This window comes from Bos taurus, chromosome 12, assembly GCF_002263795.3.
Source record: "Bos taurus isolate L1 Dominette 01449 registration number 42190680 breed Hereford chromosome 12, ARS-UCD2.0, whole genome shotgun sequence".
NCBI classification, from domain to species: domain Eukaryota; kingdom Metazoa; phylum Chordata; class Mammalia; order Artiodactyla; family Bovidae; genus Bos; species Bos taurus.
The window spans coordinates 31927027-31948964 of NC_037339.1; the positions used below are offsets into that span (position 1 = coordinate 31927027).

Here is a 21938-nt window from a genome sequence, read left to right on the forward strand (position 1 = left end):
TAGACTCTGCCACTTTTCTGGTGGCCCAGCATTCCATGTTTGGAAGTGACTGTGTTTATATCTTTATGTGTCTATCCCTTGCAGTCATGTCACAAACCAACTTAATTTCAGTTCAGTTTCCACTCTGCCACTACAACTGGAAGATGAAGGAATGGAACGAATTCCCATAATCTAGAATGGTGATAGCAATAGACCTTCTTCTTAAATGTGGTAATTCTTTAGAAGTCGAACAGTTTTATTTATTTACATGCTTTAAAGTTACTGAAGGGAAAAAAAAAACCTCTCTGATTCACAAAGGTCTTCCCTCAATTAATTAAATATCCTGGTGGCTTAGCATATTTGTTATTATGAGAACTAAATATATGATTACATTTACATTAACCATCAGTGGTTAATCTAAACCCACTGGAAAAAAATAGACTAACTGATTAAAACCATTTGAATATTTAAAATCAAATATTTAAAATTAGCTAATTTCCGTATAGACAAAGGGAACTACTTCTACTTAACTTATTAATCAGGTGTGTTAACACACCTGGACTTCAAAGGCTTCTACACCTAATTAATTTAGAACAGTAAATCTAAAACTACAAATGATTATAAATTGGACTCCAATCAATTTTCTCCATGAGTAAAAGATTTAAAAATCAAAAGCAAAACCAAGTCAACCTCAAAGATCATGTTGCATTTTATCCTGCATTCATTATCAGTACCTGTAGGCTTTTCACAGTAATATATTAGGTCCCTTCCATTTTCATTGCTTAAATAAAGCCAGTTATATATAAGATGGAATGGTGACTAGGTCTATAGAAAGTGGGTCTATGGAAAAATAGTCAGTCATTATTAAAGACTCATGGGCAGGTAAACATCTGTAAATGAAAAAGACCTTTTAATTTGTGCAGTCAATACAGAAATCATACATAGGTTGAGAAGATGAAAATAGAGGACACTGATGGGTAAAAAGTAATCCAAATCATATCAAATGTAGCACAGCAGGAGTTATACAGACACACAGAAACATATTTTTAAGCTCTACTGAGTAAGATCTTAGGAGTAGTCTGAAATATTATTTACCCAAATTTAAGAAAGCTTAATGGAGAAGGCAATGGCACCCCACTCCAGTATTCTTGCCTGGAAAATCCCATGGATGGAGGAGCCTGGTAGGCCGCAGTCCATGGGGTCGCTAGGAGTCAGACACGACTGAGCGACTTCACTTTCACTTTTCACTTTCATGCACTGGAGAAGGAAATGGCAACCCACTCCAGTGTTCCTGCCTGGAGAATCCCAGGGACCAGGGAGCCTGGTGGGCTGCCGTCTCTAGAGTCGCACAGAGTCAGACACGACTGAAGCGACTTAGCAGCAGCAGCAGCAAGAAAGCTTAAAAGCAGTCATTACTTCTGTTTTTAAAATTCAATGTTAAAATGTAGTTTTATGCCACCAAAAATGAGATCAGTTGTTAAGACCACATTCAATCTCTAAAGATCTGGAACACCAAACTACAACTTCTTTTATTCTTTTGCTTTAGAATAGAACCAGAAAACAAGATGTAGAGAAATAAAATACCATGCCAATGTTGTTAAAACTTTTAAGTGTGAGTAATGTTGTTTTAAAGTTATTTCTACAATAAACTATGACCTGTAATGACCATAAAAATTTTTATAACAACTTTAGTCTCTTATCAAAAGCAATCATCATCCTAAAATGCCTATTTGCTTATGAGCAAAAGGTTCCCTTTTGATTTATGTGTCCCCTTACTTAAATTCAATCTTGAAATGAAGCAGAACATCTTTAGCAAGGCCCATTACCATGACTGAACTTTAAGTAGTGGTTAATCAAAAGTAATCCAACACTGAGAAACAGATAAACAGATGTTTCTAAACTGCAAGACTATAAGCAGCATAGACTAAAACAACTACCATCTGACAAGCACAATGCTCTGTGGTAAGCACTTCACAGCATTAATATTATGTAATATTCAAAATCCTGTGAGATAGGCACTATTATAATACCAACTTTAGAGATGAGAAGGAGGGTTTAGAAGAGGCTAAAATAATTTGCCTATAATCTCAAAACTAACATAAGGTCCTAAGGTCAAGCTGCAGAGCTTGTACTCAACTATGGTATTCTGCCTCAATCCAAAAAAACTTATTCTACATTCTATAATATTCCTTAACATTATAACATAATGTAAACATTACAATATTAACATTATTCTAGCTACTCCTAAAATGACCAAATTCCTAAATTAATCTTTCTTTGAATCTAATTGGCATGGATGGGGATTTTGAGTTGCAGAGACTTTATTAAGCCACTCTACCTTCCCCACTTTCAAAACACAAGGAAAACAAATCTTGAGAATTAAGTAGAGTTGGGAAAACTTACATAGTTTTGGTTAAATTCAGCTTTAAAATTAGGCTAGCATGTTTGTGCATGAGAATTCTAAACTGATCTTACTCATTTATTCCTGACCCCTACTTCCTAAGAAAATAGGGATGAACCATCAGTAGTGCCAAGCTCTTAGCATCAGCTACAATGCTTCGTAAATACAATGCCCAGAGTAGAGTGTCAAGAAGCCAACTAGAATATCTCAGAATGATCCACTAGTTTCCAAATGCAGTAGCAAATGCAGCATGGTTTTACTAAACTGTCATTATTAGGTAAGAATCAACTCAAAATCCCAAAAGCTAAAGCTAAATAATGATTATCATCAAAAACATCGGACATGAGTTTGAGCAAACTCCGGGAGATGGTGAAGGACAGGGAAGCCTGCAGTCCATGGGGTCCCAAAGAGTTGGACACAACTTAGCACCTGAGCAGCAGCAACAACAGCATTAAATACTGCATACAAAAGCCATGCTGCTTCAGTGTTTAAATACAGTAGTAAGATAAACACCAACCAACCAGACACATCTTACAAAAAAAAAAGCCTCCAAAACAAAAACTCACGTAAGATTTTTTAAAAAATCAATAGAACAAAATTCCCTTGAAATCATCAATTTTGAAAACTCTTAACAAAAGCAAGCTGTCACTGTACAGAAGCATTAATTAAAATAAAGTTCAGAAAATATGTGGCTGAACTCCTAGCTTGCTACAACCAATTTATTCTGCTTTATCCAAGGCATACCTCTATCTAAACACAATTCTAGAAGTTTATCCTGGATGACTCTTGATTTATGAGGGAAAGAAAGTTAACTCAAAGTTGAGTCATTTTCGACAGGAACTATCATATTTATAAACAAGTTTCTAATCCAATCCATCATTTTAAGAAAGAATAGACTAATTGGGGTTAAACAATAGGATGAATGGCACATATAAGTCTGAGGATTCATATGCAGGTAAGACAGAAAATGTAACTGTTTGCTAAGGGAAGCTGAATACTATAGGTCTTTAGCAATAAAAATGTTAGTGGATTCACATTCCATAAAAACAATGACAATCCTTTCAATATTCATCAGACAGGTTTTATTTTAACAAAAATGAGCTTAAGGTTTCATTCTTTTTTAATGTACTTAATAACATTAAGTATGACATTTCAGAACTAAGAGCATAAATGCTTAAGTACCTAATAAACAAAGAGTTTACAACAAATTTAAGAAGGACAGCCCAACAGAAAAGCAAGTTGAAAATGAAAAGTGAAAGTGAAGTCACTCAGTCCTGTCCAACTCTTTGCAACCCCATGGACTGTAGCCTACCAGGCTCTTCCATCCATGGGATTTTCCATGTGAGAATACTGGAGTCAGTTGCCATTTCCTCCTCCAGGAGATCTTCCCGACCCAGGGACTGAACCCAGATCTACCACATTGTAGGCAGACACTTTACCGTGTGAGCCACGGGGGGAGTCCAAAATAAGCAAAGGACACACACACAAAAATCCAAGGTCAAAAAGCATAAAGGAGAAGCTCAACAGTTAATCAATCAATGTAATCAAATGTTAACAGTGAGGGGCTTTTGACTATAAAATGACAATGAAAGATTTCTACATCTGTTTTCAAGGCTACTGAAAAATCAGCACCCATGAGTAGAAATACAAATTTGTGCAGCATTTCTGAAAAGTTATCTATCAATTATTAAAAGCTTGATTTTGTATTATTCCCTAGAAATACAAAAAACTGTAAAAAACTGACACTGAGATAATCACGTAAATCAAAAAATAGACAGGTATAGGTCAATCAATGTTATAATCTCCTCCTCTGCGTGGTCTACCAGTGGTCTCTCTCCACTACTTCATTTTTCCTCATAGAAGACTCAGTGCTTATTTTGCCCTAAAGAGATTTTTGTTTTTCTCTGAATGTAACTAAATATTATCTATAGTAGTCCAAGTAAATTACCTGATTTCTCTAAATCTCCCATTTTCCAATCTGTGAAATGGAAAAAACAATGTCTCTCAAAGAACTGCTGGGGTGACTAAATGAGATAATGAAATTATAAAACATTTAATTTTATAAAAGAATTACCATATTACCTGAAACAGATATAGAAAACCACTGTCAACATAAATAAAATCAAGTTTCTGTCTGCCAAGGATTCACTGAGAAACTCCCAGATGTACTTTCACCAAATTTGACAGATATGTTTGAGAAGCTAACGGTTATGTGAGGAGTCAAAAATTCAAATGTTGGAGGAGGAGGGATCTGAATATTTTAAAGATGAACGTTCTCAGAGCAACTATAAGAGAAGGCCTTTCCAAAGGGTAACTAACACAGTCTGATCTAGTGTGAGCAGCGACTCATTTAATAACAGTAAACAATTCCCAAACAAGACTAGAAAGGTTTGGCTAACATCAAGTTTTACCAATAATAGCTACCGTTTATGGGGCATTTCTCATTTAGTCCTCATAACAACTCAACAAACCAGGTATTAAGTATAATATTTTTCTCATTTTGCAAATGAAGACACAAAAAGGTTTAAGTAAGTTTAAAGACCCAATCAGTGTAGATTAGGGGATTCAATTCAAACTGCCCGGCATACAACTTCCATTAAACCTTGACCATTGTTCAACGCTACTGAATTATTACTATTTCTAACAGTTTGCTCTTAGAGAAAAATAAAAACTCACCATGAGCTCTGAGCAAGCTACAAACAGGAACCAGGATGCTCCTCTGAACTCCAACAAGTATACCATACATATCCCTAAGTCTAAAACTTGAGCACATTTCCACAGGATAGCAAGAGGAGGTGAACAGAGGATCAGTCGACTCCATAACAGAATAGCTCAGAGTGTTAATTTGGAATTCTGAACACAATTTTCCATAGGAACATTCCTGTACAACATTCATGGGGAAAAGATCCCGATATGGCTCACCTGGAAATCTAAATACTAAGTAAAACAACATCTGAGAATATATTAAATGCTTAAAAATGGTTTCACAGGTGATGCTTTGTATTGTGATACCCATTAAGATTTATATTTTGATGTCTTCTCCATTTTCTCCTCATCCTCCCCCCTAACCCGCCCCGCCCAAGACCAATACTCGGTTTTGTGTTCAATGAGTCTAACCATCTGAAGGATTAAGGAAGGATTTACATCCCAGATTGTCTATGCCACAATCCTATAGATTTCTCCAAATTCATTTTAGCTCTTGCCAGTTTGTTAGTCCTGTTCGGTTCCCTATGTAAAAGTATGCAACATAAAAGTCACCTTTTGAAGAACATTAGAACAGAAATGTACACAAAAACTTTTAAACGTCAAAGTAATCAGAAATCATAAAATACACATCTCAGAAAACTTTGTAACAGAGATGATGAACAGAGGGAAAGATGCTCTTGAAATTGAGAACAGTGGGGAGGAGGCTCCACACTGAGATCGGGGGAATCATCCGGAGCTAGGCCAACCCCAGCCTAGGCCCAACCCAGCCTCCTCTCCTCACAAATAAGCCAGGAGCAGATACCCAGGCCTCCTCTGATCCTGCCTCCCTCATCCTAACAAAGAGCTTTACAATCAGGAACAGAAGAAATAAACATGATATTCACAAGTCTCTGTCCCACAGAATTTAACTTGGTGTTAAAATCTAAAAAACTTAAAAAGTGCAACTGTTATCCCACTACTAGAAATGTCAGTAAAATACAAATGCCCAGGTAAAAGCTGCACATTGACTGAAATGTCGTACTAAAGTACAATTAAAACAAAAGAAATGTAAATGACAAGCACCAGAGCCTTTTTGCTTTAATTTGGCAAGGGAAGAAAGCTAAATACAAAAATGACTAGATGACTAAAAAAGAGGGCAAAGTACCATGAGTGTTATACAGCAGGAAGCCAAAATTGCCAGACACAAATTCTGCAGGAACTTTTATCTCAATCATCGGTGGTCACACGGCTTAGCAAGAATAGTCAGCAGATGTCATCACGTCATTTACAAATATCTGTATTCTTTACATCAAACTTTATTTTAAAGAGACTGTCCCTGAGGATTTCTGACAGAAAATTTTACTGCTGTCCAGATCACATTTGTGATTCACAGTGGTTCTCAGGTCCTTTTCTATCATACCAATTCTCAGCTTGATCTATCTACCTTGTTGTTACGGTTTCCTCATGCACTGATGTCTAATATATTACCTCCCATTTTCAACAAAATTCCAGCTCGTGTTTTGGGGGGTTATCTCTCCCACTGAGCATACACCCATAATTCAATTTCTTCTGCCATCACTCCTGGCCAATAATAACTGTATACATTTTCAAGTAATGGTACTTTTTGTATTTATATGTTCATAATGTAGAAAATTAAAAAAAAAATCAGTGCTTCTCAAATATCAGTTGTGAAGGATCATGTTTTTAAAATTTCCTCGGAGAAGGCAATGGCAACCCACTCCAGTACTCTTGCCTGGAAAATCCCATGGACGGAGGAGCCTGGTAGGTTGCAGTCCATGGGGTCGCAAAGAGTCAGACAGGACTGAGCAATTTCACTTTCACTTTTCACTTTCATGCATTGGAGAAGGAAATGGCAACCCACTCCAGTATTCTTGCCTGGAGAATCCCAGGGACGGGGGAGCCTGGTGGGCTGCCGTCTATGGGGTCGCAGAGAGTCAAACACGACTGACGTGACTTAGCAGCAGCAACAATCGCTGACATGGGGGCAAGGTCTGCTCTGAGCCCTCAGGAGGGAGCTGGCACAGGGTCCTTGGAGTGTTAGAGGGGAAGGGGGCTCTGTGGGGGCACCTAGGGGTGTGACAGGAGGCCCTCACTCTGAGCTGGGGCAGGGAGGGGGACACATTCTGGGCAGCTAAGCCAATACTCTGGGCCCTTAGCAGAGAAGGGCCAGTTAAAGGACTCTGTTGGCCACTCCTGTCCGGTGGTAGCCCAAGGCATGACTTCCTGATAACCCATCTCAGCTGCTTTTTCTCCAAAGCAGACCACCTTCCCCCACTGACGGCCTGCCCCTCAGCAGCAAGTCAGCCACGTGGACAGCTGCCTCCTGCCATATCCACACCTTCCATGATGATAGAAGCTGACGTGCATTAAGCACACAGTAGGTGCCTACTATCAGCTCAAGAACCGTGTGCTGGCTGCTGCACTCAGCACTTCCAAAGATTGGCATAGGGGACTGCACACTTCAACCCACAAGCCAAATCCTGTTTCTGCCTGTGACCTAAGAGTGATTTTGGTGTTTTGTTTTTTTTTTAATACTGTTAAAAATATCAAAAGAAGGACCGTTTGTGACATGAAAACTATATGCAATTCAAATTTCAGTGTCCATAATAAAGTTTTATTGGAACACACACACACAAAAAATAACTAAAATTTCCTATGCATCATGGTCCTTTACATTATTCATAAAATACACGTAAACTACTAGAAAATGATGACATATTTGGATGTTGTGGTATTATCAAACTGTTACAGAAGTTTCTAAACATTTACTTTCAATGTTTTAACTTATCTTCCTAGCTGCGGTCACTTGACACACCATGAGCAGCAGTGCCCTAAGGCATATATTCTTAGCATACAGCTCTTCTTCATGTATCTAACAACAATAAACCACCCAAACAAAGGTATTTACCCAGCTATGAATTTCTGTACTGTTTTTTCACAGCACACATTTTACTTCAACAAGTCCTTACAGAGACAAGGCCCTCAGCCATAGTCTCTTAGTTCACCTGTGATAGAAGAGAAATTTTTAAATTTCCTGAAGATACCAACTCTCTACTTGCAATAAAACGATACCTTCTGCTTAGCATCTTTGCTTCTCCATATTCCTCATCTTCAAAAACCACAACTCAAACATCTTTTCTCCACAAACTCTTCTGGATCTAGAGAAATCTCTGCTATGTAGCAATCACCTCACATTTAAATTTGTAATGATTAATACATTGCTTTGTAAATTTTTTCTAGTAGATTCATGCACTGCCTCTTGAATTAGATTTGAGGAAAGCAGAAAAAAACATCAGTTGATTCTTCTTATATGTTCCATATATAGCCCACAGTAAGACTGCTCACAATAAAAATACCTGACTGACCTGATCCAAAGAATTCACATATTCCAGAGGCAAAAATTAGCATTTGCAGCCCAGGGATTGGCCCAACTGAGATTTTCAGAAAAGTATTTATCTAACTATGAAATAGTAGTAAGTATGGCCCAAACACCTGTTTTCCAATCTCATTATGAAATAAAATGTCACTCAGTAATCATGATAGCCTGCTTAGATCACCTGCAATTATGGTTAAATATTTACAAAAATATGAGTTACTTCCCCTAAACTACGTCATTAAACAGACATTATAAATTACAACAAAAGAACAGTCAGTCTCCATGTGTGTTTACTTCACAGCATGCAACAGTCTCATACCAACAGTTTTTCTAATACAAAGGAATTTTAAGCCTTCTCAACTATTAACGATTTAAAAACATATGCAACGTGTACCCATAGACTGCTAAGTATATAGTCCACTACTGGGGAAAAAAACTAAACAAACCTCTATGTCTCTACATATTATTTCAAATATAAATGGCAATAAAATATGGTCCTTCAAAGGTATAACATATGAATCCTGAGTTTCTAAGTAGATGTTGACACGTAGGTCCTTTCAGTTCACCCAGTCATTGAACTTTAGACATGGAAGACACCACAGCAATTATTCAGGCCATGCTCATCATTTCACAGATGTGAATATTACAGCGTAGGAAGCTGGCCCAAGGTCACAAAGCTAGAGATTCAGGATCTCAAAAATTACAACCAATGCTCCCTTCACTAGACTAATCTGCTTCCATCTGGATACATTTTAATATCTCTCCACATACAGATTTCACCTCTCTAGTAACATTTCCTTCCATTATTTCCCTTTACTAAAATAAATTTTAGGAGAATGGGTATTATAACCTCCTTTTTTTCAATCTCCAGGGATTTTTACTGCTTTTCTCAAAAATTAATGTCAGCAGCTCTAAATCATGTATTTTAACTTTAAGATGCAGTCCACCAAACCCTCATATTAGGAACACTTAAGGATTTATTTGCCATTCTACTTTTACTTTTTATTCATTCATCGGAAATGCTACTCACCACAGTTAACTGATTATTATTTTTAAAAACGTAAAAAGGCCACTGGGGGGACCCTTAAAACTACTTAGGGGCTTTTTAATTTTCCCAACACTAAGAAGCTCCAGGTAACTTGACGTCTAGGTTGTACCGGCTACCTAGCCCGTTCCTATCTCCTGCTACAGTGACAGGCTTTATCTACTGTCACTTCTCACCATCACCAATGAGTCTGCTTGTGTTCAATGTTTCTTAAAAGCATGTTGTAATTACATACTTATTCTCATCTGTTTCAAAATGGAGATAATAATAGGTACATGAGGATACTGATGTAATTTATACCTGACCCCATATTTTTTTGGTCTAGAGAACATTTTCTTGAAATTCATTGAATTTATCTAGTCTTCTTGAAATTCATTTAATTCTACCTTTTGAACAGATACTTCCTAAAAAGCACCTTAAGCTTATACCAGTTTTCTAAAATTAACATTCTTTTCTTTTTAATCTTTCTCCCATTACTTAGGAAACTGAATTAGTTGTAATTTCATAGTAATTTCCACCAAAATTTACAATCTCCTGAATATTTAGCTGCTATTCCTAACCAAAAGTACCACCTCCTCTAGATTATTATTACTATTAACATAATGATTCTCATTAAGACTCAAAGGCACCAAACTATAATAAACTAATAGAGGTACTTCAAAATCTATTCAACCTCAATTTCAAATAAAATTAAATTTCTAATATGAAGAGATTTTAAACTGTTTTTAAACAGTTGGGCCAGTTATGAAAAGCTAAAGATTAAGTGTGCCTTTTAATGAGAAATTTAGATTAGGGGAGAAATCTTTGAAATTTAGACAAAGCAGTCAGAAAATAAAAAAAGATGATTAACATGTCTACAATGGGTCACAGAACAGCAACTACAACATTAAATGTTTATCTTACAAAGAGAATGCATTAAGAGTTTTTTAAATGAGCAAAAATAAGTAGAAGAATTTCATTCCTTCACATAGAAAGTCTCTATATCATACACAGAGAGCAAACAAAATTCTACTTTAAGAGATATACAACAAGGGAAAAGGTTAACAAAAGGCAAGAAGAACATTCCAGTCCTCCCCTACTTAAGAGAACACTGACCACTATGTCGGCAACACCCCCGTGTCACCCCTATGTTCCATTTAGTTTCATATAAGTGTCCATTGCACCTACCTTTCTTCTCTGAGAGATGTTGAGGGCACCAAAGTCATTAAACAAGGATGAAGCAGGTGAAGTTAGAGGATCTGGAAGGTAAGTTACATAAGTTTCCACACAGGCAACTCAGGACACCTACAAATCTAATAGACATTTAACCCAAATGCTTATAAATAATAATAACAATCATATTCCACAATATCAAACTCAATGCTCACACACAGAAGATGTTCAAATATTTTCTGAGGGAAGGAAACACAAACTGGAGGATACTTCATTCAGCCAATATTCAGTGCACATTTATTCAGCAACTATACAGATAAGGATGTAACTATTTGCTCAGAACCAAAAGAAAAATAAAATAGAAAAAAAAAAATAATCTTAACCATGTTATTAGAAATGTGTTTATTAAGGAAGTCTACCTGTAGTCTGTGTTCCTGAGACCACGTCATAAGAAATACAAAAGGGGGAGGGGGGAGGGGGGAGGGGAAGGTAGTCAAACAGTCAAACATAACTGAGAGATAGGGCTTGGACTTTAACAATCAAGGCCTTAAAAACCATCTACCCTGCAGAGTATTCCATAAAGTTAAGTATATCACCACATTTTTGACAGTCATACTAAAAGGATAAGGCAAATTAAGTTTTTAAAGATGGGGCTATTAAATGTTTCAAAATACTAACACGAAATTCAAAGACTTTAAAGGTTCAAAGTTCCATTACTCTGTGGCCGGAAGTTATAAACAAAAGTGTATCTCTAAATTGTTTCTCACTTAACAAATCAAAATGAGTTTCTGAAAAGGAATTTATGATATGCACCCAAACATTTTTATATTCATTTCTGAGCTTTAGTTATTCTTTATGTTTCTCATTAAACTATCTGTGAAATCCTTAAAAAATACAGTAAATTTTCTCATTTAAAGGAGACTTAAATCTCTTTATAATGCAATACATAAAACTGCTGCTATATTTCTCCAGCTTCTTGTGTCTGGATTTTCATGGTTTAGTCCTTCATTAGAATTAACACTAATTTAATATAATTAATAATGCAAAGAGAAAGAAGTTAATAAAATACTAAGACACTAGATTTTTATGTAATTATACATTTAAACTCTTTAAAAATAGGTATTATTCGTCTTTTATGCTACCTTTGATAGTATAAAGGACCAAGTCAGCATATAAACTCTATGGAAACACCAAAAATACTACAATGCTACACATCAGTTTCTAATAATTCAATATTAAAATATTGCTACTTTTTCCTACAGTGAAAGAAAGCTGAAATTTCCAAGTAGTGAGAGGCTTGATACACATACATAAAATATCTATCTCAAGAAACAATCAACATGCAAATTCTTCTTCTCATTATTATAAATAACTGCTTGCACCAATACTCAATTGTAACATACTTTTTAAAAAAACATTCCTGAATTTATTTTTAAAATAGGATATAGAAAGATAAAGAAGAAACGTTTATTTTTGAATTAGGATACAAAAAGGAAATCCCGTATCAAAAGTCTTAAAAACATCCATAATCTTAAAACAGTAATTTCATGTATAACAGTGTTTCCAAAAGAAATAACTCAAAATATGAACACAGATTCATACACATAGTCCAATATTGGAGTGTAATCTTTAAAAAAAACAGAAGCAAAGTAAATTATGAGAATAAACAATAGGATTCAATTTACAATGATTGAGAAACATTCACAGCTATAATTTAAAAGTATATTTAATGTGATCTTAAGTATTATTATGTATATACTTAAGTCTATTTTATGTGCGTTTATCTCCAAATTTTGTTACCTCTTAGTGTGAAGATAATAGATCATTTCTACTTTATTCCTTATATCTATAATTTTCAAAATCTCTACTGTGGACATATTGTTTTTAGAGTCAGAAATACACATACCTATGAGAGAAAAAGGGATGGAGTCTTACCGTGGCCTGCGTATGGCTTGGCACTGTCATTTAGAAGGCTTGGGGAGCTGCTACTATTGGTCATTCTCTGAAAATTAAAATATATATACATAATATCACTGAAGAATGCAGAATTAAGAATAGTCAACCGATTAGGTTTAGACTGACCCTCTTTGCGTCTACCCCTCCAACCCATTGTTCACGTCAGTGACACTCTCACCTTCCTATAATGCTGCTGCATGGATTACAATCACGTAGGCAGAAACTTATTTTACTCATTAGCCAGGTATTTAAAACCAAAGTCACAGAACCATTTTGAACTGCACTTCCATAACTTACTAGCCTGAGCAAGACACATAACTACTCAGTTTCCTTCTTCGTAAGTATCCATCTGGGGGATGTGAATGACAGAGTCGATAACTACTATCTCTCAATACGTATTATCCTTCATACACCTGATAGAGGCTATGAAATTAGGCTTGTCTCCGTTCTCTGACCATGTCCCACCCTTCCTTAACACACTCCACAGCCTCTATGGTCTCACAATCCTGAAAGGACTTCATCCCATAATCACAACACACACAGGAGGGAAACTAGCCTGTTTCTAACCATCCTCTACACACTTCAACTCCATCCTTGAAAGCTCACCTGACTTCCAACTTACAGGAGGTGGCTTATCTGTATCCTCTCTGACCTCATCACCTCCTAAAAGTCCACCTCCCACTCACCAAACGTGAGGACAAAGGAAGACTCTAGAGGTCTCCATCCCCAAAACACACCTCAGTGTCCAGGGCCATGAGAATTCACACCAACAATACCTGCATCACAGGATACTTCGTCTCCACAGGGCTTCCAAATCCATTGACTCCAATAAAGCTGGTGCTGAAATAGGAATCTGTGAGACTCGTATCAGTTAAAGCACCTCCATCCATTCCAGGAACTGAAAGAAAAGGAAAATTCAAGTATTTAAATTATTTAAAAGCATAAAAGGTTGATGTAGTTTCTCTGTTCCCAAATAAGTTTTGGGAACTTACAATAAAGTCTCAAATCTCTGTCACACTTGTTTTTATTTACTTGTTCATAACTTGAATCAAACAAAACTGGCTCAACTCTAAAAACTTGTTAAACAATGCTCAAGTTGAATAACTTTTTCCACAGAGACAGTTATTTTTATATTGCTACCTGAGAGCCACTAAGCACATGAAGAAAACAAACCACACTTGCATTTATTCCTACTTTTCTCATCAAGTTTTCTTTCTTTAACTTGCAAGAACAGGAGAATGGAAACTACTGCAATTTCTTCTGTGAATCTTCATATACTCAACAGGACAAGTTTCCCAGACTGTTTCTCATAACATATCTTATGGAACAGACCAGCAGTTTCACATTAACTTATTCAGGAAACCAACTCAACAGTGGTTTCAATGGGACAGAGCTGAAGACAACAGACAAGCTGCCTGTCAATTCTAAGGTGGAATAATATGGAATCACTGTAACTACTAAAATAAGCCATCACATATCAACAAAGTGATGAACAATACACTTTAGATCCTATTTCTTGGTAAGTACAGTTGACCACTGAACCACACAGGTTTGAACTGCCTGGGCCCAATTATGAAAGTGAAAGTCGCTCAGTTGCATCCAACTCTTTGCGACCCCATGGACTATACAGTACATGCAATTCTCTAGGCCAGAATACTGGAGTAGATAGCTGTTGCCTTCTCCAGGGGATATTCCCAACCCAGGGACCAAACTCAAGTCTCCTGCATTACAGGCGGATTCTTTACCAGCTGAGCCACAAGGGAAGTCCAAGAATACTGGAATGCTTATCCCTTCTCCAGAGGATCTTCCCCATCCAGGAATCAAACCGGGGTCTCCTGCATTGAAGGCGGATTCTTTACCAACTGAGCCATCAGAGAATACACAGACTTTTTTTCGATAAATATATTGTAAAAATGTTTGGAGATTTATGACAATTTAGAAAATCTGCAGGTGAACCACACAGACTAAAGATACAAAAGAAAATGAAAATAAGGCATGTCATGAATGCATAGATTATATGCAGATATAGATAGTAGTCTATCCTTACATAAAGTAAGTGATACTTAATATAAAATTAACAATGTTTTGTTTTCTCACTTTTATAACTTTACTTTCAAAGAATTACAGTACCATACAGTATGCCTCTCTCCTAATTGGAGAAGTTATTATAGGTGACACATCAAACTATCATCTGATGTTTTTCTTTAAATGTAACATTTCTAACACTACAGTGAACATGACTATACAAAATCTGAAATGCTGCACAAACTTTACAACAACTCATTAATTAGTGCACAGGCTAGGCTACTATGAAGCAATCATATCCCTGACACTAAGCCACTGGAAAGCAATCCCATTGCTGCCACTTCACACCTGTAAATAACTATGAATTCCTTTTGCACATTATCTTTTCATTTTGATGTCCAGGGTTAGCAAAACAGATGATACCTACAGATTTTGTATCCTATTAAGACAGCAGTGATAAAGGTACAGACAGAAAATGACTCATCTTGTAAACATACAATGCAAACTTCCTATGTCCATCAGTACAGTACAGAACTGAAAATGTATTTGCTCTTCTTTATGATTCTCTTAATAGTGTTTTATCTTCTCTTAGCTTACTTTTTAGTGAAGAGGAACTAAAAAGCCCCTTGATAAAAGTGAAAGAGGAGAGTGGAAAAGTTGGCTTAAAGCTCAACATTCAGAAGACGAAGATCATGGCATCTGGTTACATTACTTCATGGGAAATAGATGGGGAAACAGTGGAAACAGTGTCAGATTTTATTTTGGGGGGCTCCAAAATCACTGCAGATGGTGACTGCAGCCATGAAATTAAAAGACACTTACTCCTTGGAAGGAAAGTTATGACCAACCTAGATAGCATATTCAAAAGCAGAGACATTACTTTGCCAACAAAGGTCTGTCTAGTCAAGGCTATGGTTTTTCCAGTGGTCACGTAGGGATGTGAGAGTTGGACTGTGAAGAAAGCTGAGTGCCGGAGAATTGATGTTTTTGAACTGTGGTGTTGGAGAAGACTCTTGAGAGTCCCTTAGACTGCAAGGAGATCCAACCAGTCCATTCTAAAGGAGATCAGTCCTGGGTGTTCTTTGGAAGGAATGATGCTAAAGCTGAAACTCCAGTACTTTGGCCACCTCACGCAAAGAGCTGACTCATTGGAAAAGACTCTGATGCTGGGAGGGATCAGGGGCAGGAGGAAAAGGGGACGACGGAGGATAAGATGGCTGGATGGGATCACCGACTCGATGGACATGAGTTTGAGTGAACTCCAGGAGTTGGTGATGGACAGGGAGGACTGCCGTGCTGCAATTAAGGGGTAAAAAAATAAAGCAAATGTTTTTCTGGAACTCTCTTGCTTTTTCAATGATCCAGCGGATGTTGGCAATTTGATCTCTGGTTCCTCTGCCTTTTCTAAAATCAGTTTGAACATCTGGAAGCTCACAGTTTACGTACCATTGAAGCCTGGCTTGGAGAATTTTGAGCATTTCTTTGCTAGCATATGAGATGAGTGCAATCGTGCAGTAGTTTGAACATTCTTTGGCATTGCCTTTCTTTGAGATTGGAATGAAAACAGATCTTTTCCAGTCCTGTGGCCACTGCTGAGTTTTCCAAATTTGCTGGCATATTGAGTGCAGCACTTTCACAGCATCATCTTTTAGGATTTGAAATAGCTCAACTGGAACTCCATCACCTCCACTAGCTTTGTTCATAGTGATGCTTCCTAAGGCCCACTTGTCTTTGCATTCCATGATGGCTCTAGGTGAGTGATCACACCATCGTGGTTATCTGGGTCATGAAGATCTTTTTTGTATCGTTCTTCTGTGTATTCTTGCCACCTCTTCTTAATATATTCTTCTTCTTTTAGGTCCATACCATTTTCTGTCGGTTATTGAGCCCACATTTACAGGAAATGTTCCCTTGGTATCTCTAATTTTCTTGAAGAGATCTCTAGTCTTTCCCACTCTATTGTTTTCCTCTATTTCTTTGCATTGATCACTGAGGAACGCTTTCTTATCTCTTCTTGCTATTCTTTGGAACTCTGCATTCAAATGGGTATATCTTTCCTTTTCTCCTTTGCCTTTAGCTTCTTTTCTCAGCTCTTCTTTTCTCAGCTACTTCTAAGGCCTCATCAGACAACCATTTTGCCTTTTTGCATTTATTTTTCTTGGAGATGGTCTTGATCACTGTCTCCTGTACAATGTCACGAACCTCCATCCACAGTTCTTCAGATTATCAGATCTAGCCCCTTGAATCTATTTCTCACTTCCACTATATAATCATAAGAGATTTGATTTAAGTCATACCTGAATGGTCTAGTGGTTTTCCCTACTTTCTTCAATGAAGTCCAAATTTGGCAAAAAGGAATTCATGATCTGAGCCGCAGTCAGCTCCTGGTCTTGTTTTTGCTGACTGTATAGAGCTTCTCCATCTTTGGCTGCAAAGAATACTCGATCTGATTTCAGTATTGACCATCTGGTGATGTCCGTGTGTAGAGTCTTTTCTTGTGTTGTTGGAAGAGGCTGTTTACTATGACCAGTGTGTTCTCTTGGCAAAACTCTGTTAGCCTTTGCCCTGCTTCATTTTGTACTCCAACGCCAAATTTGCCTGTTAATCCAGGTATCTCTTGACTTCCTACTTTTGCATTCCAGTCCCCTATAAGGAAGAGGACATCTTTTGGGGGTGTTAGTTCTAGAAGGTCTTGTAGGTCTTCATAGAACCATTCAACTTCAGCTTTTTCAGCGTTACTGGTCGGGGCACAGAGTTGGATTACTGTGCTACTGAATGGTTTGCCTTGGAAACGAACAGAGATCATCCTGTTCTTTTTGAGACTGCATCCAAGTACTGCATTTTGAACTCTTATTGACTATGATGGCTACTCCATTTCTTCTAAGTGATTCTTGCCCATAGTGGTAGATATAATCTGAGTTAAATTCACCCATTCCAGTCCATTTTAGTTCACTGATTCCTAAAATGTCAACATTCCCACTTGCCACCTCCTGTGTGACCACTCCCAATTTGCCTTGATTCATGGACCTAACATTCCAGGTTCCTATGCAATATTGCTCTATACAACATAGGAATTTACTTCCACCACCCGTCACATCCACAATTGGCTGTTGTTTTTGCTTTGGCTCTATCCCTTCATTCTTTCTGGAGCTATTTCTGCATTCTTCTCCAGTAGCATCACTCACTCACTGAAGTCACTCGGTCGTGTCCGACTCTTTGCAACCTCACGGACTGTAGCCTACAAGGCTCCTCCATCCGTGGGATTTTCCAGGCAAGAATACTGGAGTGGGTTGCCATTTCCTTCTCCAGGAAATCTTCCCAACCCAGGGACTGAACCTGGGTCTCCAGCATTGTAGGCAGATGCTTTACTGACCTGGGGAGTTCATCTTTCAGTGTCATACCTTTTTGCCTTTCCATACTGTTCACGGGGTTCTCAAGGCAAGAATACTGAAGTGGTTTGCCATTCCCTTCTCCAGTGGACGTTTTGTCAGAACTCTCCACCATGACCTTTCTGTCTTGGGAGGCCCTACACAGTATGGTTCATAGTTTCATTGAGCTACACAAGCTCAATGCGGTCATGTGATCAAATTGGTTACTTTTCTGTGATTGAGGTTGTCATTCTGTCTGCCCTCTGATGGAGAAGGCTAAGAGGATTATGGAAGCTTCCTGAAGGGAGAGACTGACTGAGGGGGAAACTGGGTCTTGTTCTGATGGGTGGGGACATGTTCAATAAATCCTTAATCCAATTTTCTGTTAATGGGCAGGGCTGTGTTCCCTCCCTGTTGCTTGACCTGGGGCCAAACTATGGTGGAGGCAATGAAGATAATGGCGACCTCCTTCAAAAGGTCCCTGCATACACTGCTGCCCTCATGCCCCCAAACCTGCAGCAAGCCACTGCTGACCCAGGTCTCCACCAGAGACTCATGGACACTCACGGGCAAGTCTGGGTCAGTCCCTTGGGGGGTCACTGCTCCTTTCTCCTGCGTCCTGGTGCACACAGGGTTTTTGTCTGTGGCCTCCAAGAGTCTGTTTCCTCAGTCCTGTGTAAGTTCTGGTGGTTCTATGGTGGGGATAATGGCGACCTGCAAAGGGCTTATGCCATACCCAGGTTTGCTACACCCAGAGCTCCTGCGGCAGGCCACTGCTCACCCACACCTCCACAGGAGACACTCAGACATGTTTCTGGCTCAGTGTCTGTAAGTTGGGCGTGCGTTTTGTGCCGTTCCCAGGTCTGAGCAGCTCAGGCAACCAGGTGCTTGCCGAGCGCACTGTCCCAGGTGGGCTGTGCATCTTAATCACCTCCCGGGTCCAGACTACTCAGTTTCCTGGGTGTGCTGCGTGTCTCCTCTGGAGAGCTACTCTCAACCTGCAACCGGTCTGGCAGATGTTATCCACCCAGGATCTCAGGAGGACATGGTTAGCAGCTGGAAGCCTGCTCACTGTTGGTGGAAGATGCTGTCTCTGGGGCTGAAATGGTAGCAGCCCCTTGCCTTCTGGCTCTAGATGTTGCAAGCCTGCCTCTCTGCCTCTGGGCGGGGAGGGGCCGGTATGTAGCTCTCCTTTGGTATGCAACTCAATCCTTTGTTCTGTGAGAGGGCCAGGCTGTGGACAATTCTTAAAAAGATGGGAATATGAACACCTGACCTGCCTCCTGAGAAATCTGTAGAAGGTAAAGAAGCAACAGTTAGAACTGGACATGGAACAACAGGAGTACGTCAAGGCTGTGTACTGTCACCCTGCTTATTTAATTTATATGCAGAGTACATCATGTGAAATGCCAGACTGGATGACTCACAAACTGGAATCAAGATTGCTGGGAGAAATATCAGTAACCTCAGATATGCAGATTAACACCACCCTTGTGGCAGAAAGTGAAGAGGAACTCAAAAGCCTCTTGATGAAAGTGAGAGAGTGGAAAAGTTGGCTAATGCTCAACATTCAGAAAACTAAGATCATGGCATGTAGTCCCATCACTTCATGGGAAATAGATGGGGCAACAGTGGAAACAGTGAGAGACTATTTTGGGGGGCTCCAAAAATCACTGCAGATGGTGACTGCAGCCATGAAATTAAAAGACACTTGGTCCTTGGAAAAAAAGCTATGACCAACATCAGTCAGTCAGTCAGTTCAGTCGTTCAGTCATGTCCGACTCTTTGCGACCCCATGGACTGCAGCACGCCAGGCCTCCCTGTCCATCACCAACTTCCGGAGTTTACTCAAACGCGTGTCCATTGAGTTGGTGATGCCATCCAACTATCTCATCCTCTGTCGTCTCCTTCTCCTCCCACCCTCAATCTTTCCCAGCATCAGGGTCTTTTCTAATGAGTCAGCTCTTCGCATCAGGTGGCCAAAGTACTGGAGTTTCAGCTTCAACATCAGTCCTTCCAATGAATATTCAGGACCGATTTCCTTTAGGATGGACTGGTCGGATCTCCTTGCAGTCCAAGAGACTCTCAAGAGTCTTCTCCAACAACACAGTTCAAAAGCATCAATTCTTTGGTGGTCAGCTTTCTTAATAGTTCAAATCTCATGTTCATACATGACTATTGGAAAAACCACAGCCTTGACTAGACGGACCTTTGTTGGAAGAGTAATGTCTCTGCTTTTTAATATGCTATCTAGGTTGGTCATAACTTTCCTTACAAGGAGCAAGTGTCTTTGAATTTCATAGTTGCAGTCACCATCTGCAGTGATTTTGGAGCCCACAGAACAAGTCTGGCTTTCCATAGAACAAGTTTTAAAGACAAAAAAAGAGTCCAGCTGAAAATACTGAGTGGTTCTCCTCTGCCAACAAGGACATCACAGACAGGTGCTGGCAATCCTTATCCCAAGGGATGAAATCCAAACTTCTTAGTCAACATTAAAAAGCCCTCAACATTCCGTTCTCAACCTATCATTATAGTATTTCCTAAAAGTTCTGGGTCTGAATTTCAGTTCTGCCACTTACTAGCCACAATGTCTCGGGCAAAATGCTTATAAAGTGGAGATTATACCATGACTTGTAAAATGAGACACGTACCATCTACCTGGCAAACTTTAATGAAACGTTACAGAAAAAAATGAAAAGTATATTTAAAAACATGAAAAGTATCTTAAAAGTTCTTGTAAAACTCCTGATGGCTGCAACTCTATAAATCTACTAAGAAAAAATGAATTGTACATTTACAATGGGTGAATTTACAGTAGGTAAATTATATTTTGACAACCTCCTTTTTAAAACCCATGGAGAAAACTGGGATTATTCAATCAATGGATTTAAGACAACTGTGTATCCATCAGGGAAACAACACAGATATTTCCAAAATATCAAAGATTATAATGCAAAAGTATACATTCTACTATAAAAAGATCTTACAATAACTAACACTACTGAACTCTCTCCTCCAGTCAAACCAATAAACTCATTATATTTTGAAGGTCTATAGTTAGGACCAACTTAGACAGCATATTAAAAAGCAAAGACAACAAAGGTTGTTACTTTGCCAACAAAGGTCTGTCTAGTCAAGGCTATGGTTTTTCCAGTGGTCACGTAGGGATGTGAGAGCTGGACTGTGAAGAAAGCTGAGCGCCGGAGAATTGATGCTTTTGAACTGTGGTGTTGGAGAAGACTCTTGAGAGTCCCTTGGACTGCAAGGAGATCCAACCAGTCCATTCTGAAGGAGATCAGTCCTGGGTGTTCTTTGGAAGGAATGATGCTAAAGCTGAAACTCCAGTACTTTGGCCACCTCACGCGAAGAGTTGACTCACTGGAAAAGACTCTGATGCTGGGAGGGATCAGGGGCAGGAGGAGAAGGGGACGACGGAGGATGAGATGGCTGGATGGCATCACGGACTCAATGGACGTGAGTCTGAATGAACTCCGGGAGTTGGTGATGGACAGGGAGGGCTGGCGTGCTGCAATTCATGGGGTCGCAAGGAGTTGGACACGACTGAGCGACTGAACTGAACTGATAGTTCGCAACTGGGCTGCCCATGTGGCACTAGTGGTAAAGAATCCACTTGCACTGTAGGAGATGTAAGAGACATGGGTTTGACCCCTGGGTTGGGAAGATCCCCTGGAGGAGGGCAAGGCAACCCACTCCAGTATTCTTGCCTGGGAAATCCCATGGACAGAGAAGCCTGGTGGGCTACAGCCCACAGGACTGCAAAGAGTCAGAGACAACTGAAGTGACTTGGCACGCACAGTCCACAACAAGGAGTACCATCAATTCCAGCACACACACAGCTCAAGCCGTAGAATCCTCAAGACCCAGGTACAATGGAAAAAACAAAATACTTGAAGTTAGTCACTGTGTTCT

The 21938-nt window shown here is 38.9% G+C and overlaps 1 protein-coding gene across 10 annotated transcripts in view; it reads right to left on the reverse strand.

Annotated features, from left to right (window-relative positions):
* Positions 1 to 21938, reverse strand: part of PAN3 (poly(A) specific ribonuclease subunit PAN3) — a 123448-nt gene that overhangs the window by 92442 nt on the left and 9068 nt on the right. For 9 of the 10 annotated variants that reach the window (XR_003037532.2, XR_003037531.2, XM_025000071.2 and 6 more), the window contains exons 2-4: positions 13392 to 13513; positions 12595 to 12661; positions 10675 to 10745 (exon numbers count right to left, since the gene is read on the reverse strand). Coding sequence is in view for 8 of the 10 variants with exons in the window: in XM_025000071.2 (XP_024855839.1) it covers positions 10675 to 10745; positions 12595 to 12661; positions 13392 to 13513 (260 nt within the window). In the remaining 2 variants the exon portion in view is untranslated. The remainder of the gene's footprint in view (positions 1 to 10674; positions 10746 to 12594; positions 12662 to 13391; positions 13514 to 21938) is intronic. The other variant, XM_025000073.2, reaches the window with a different exon arrangement.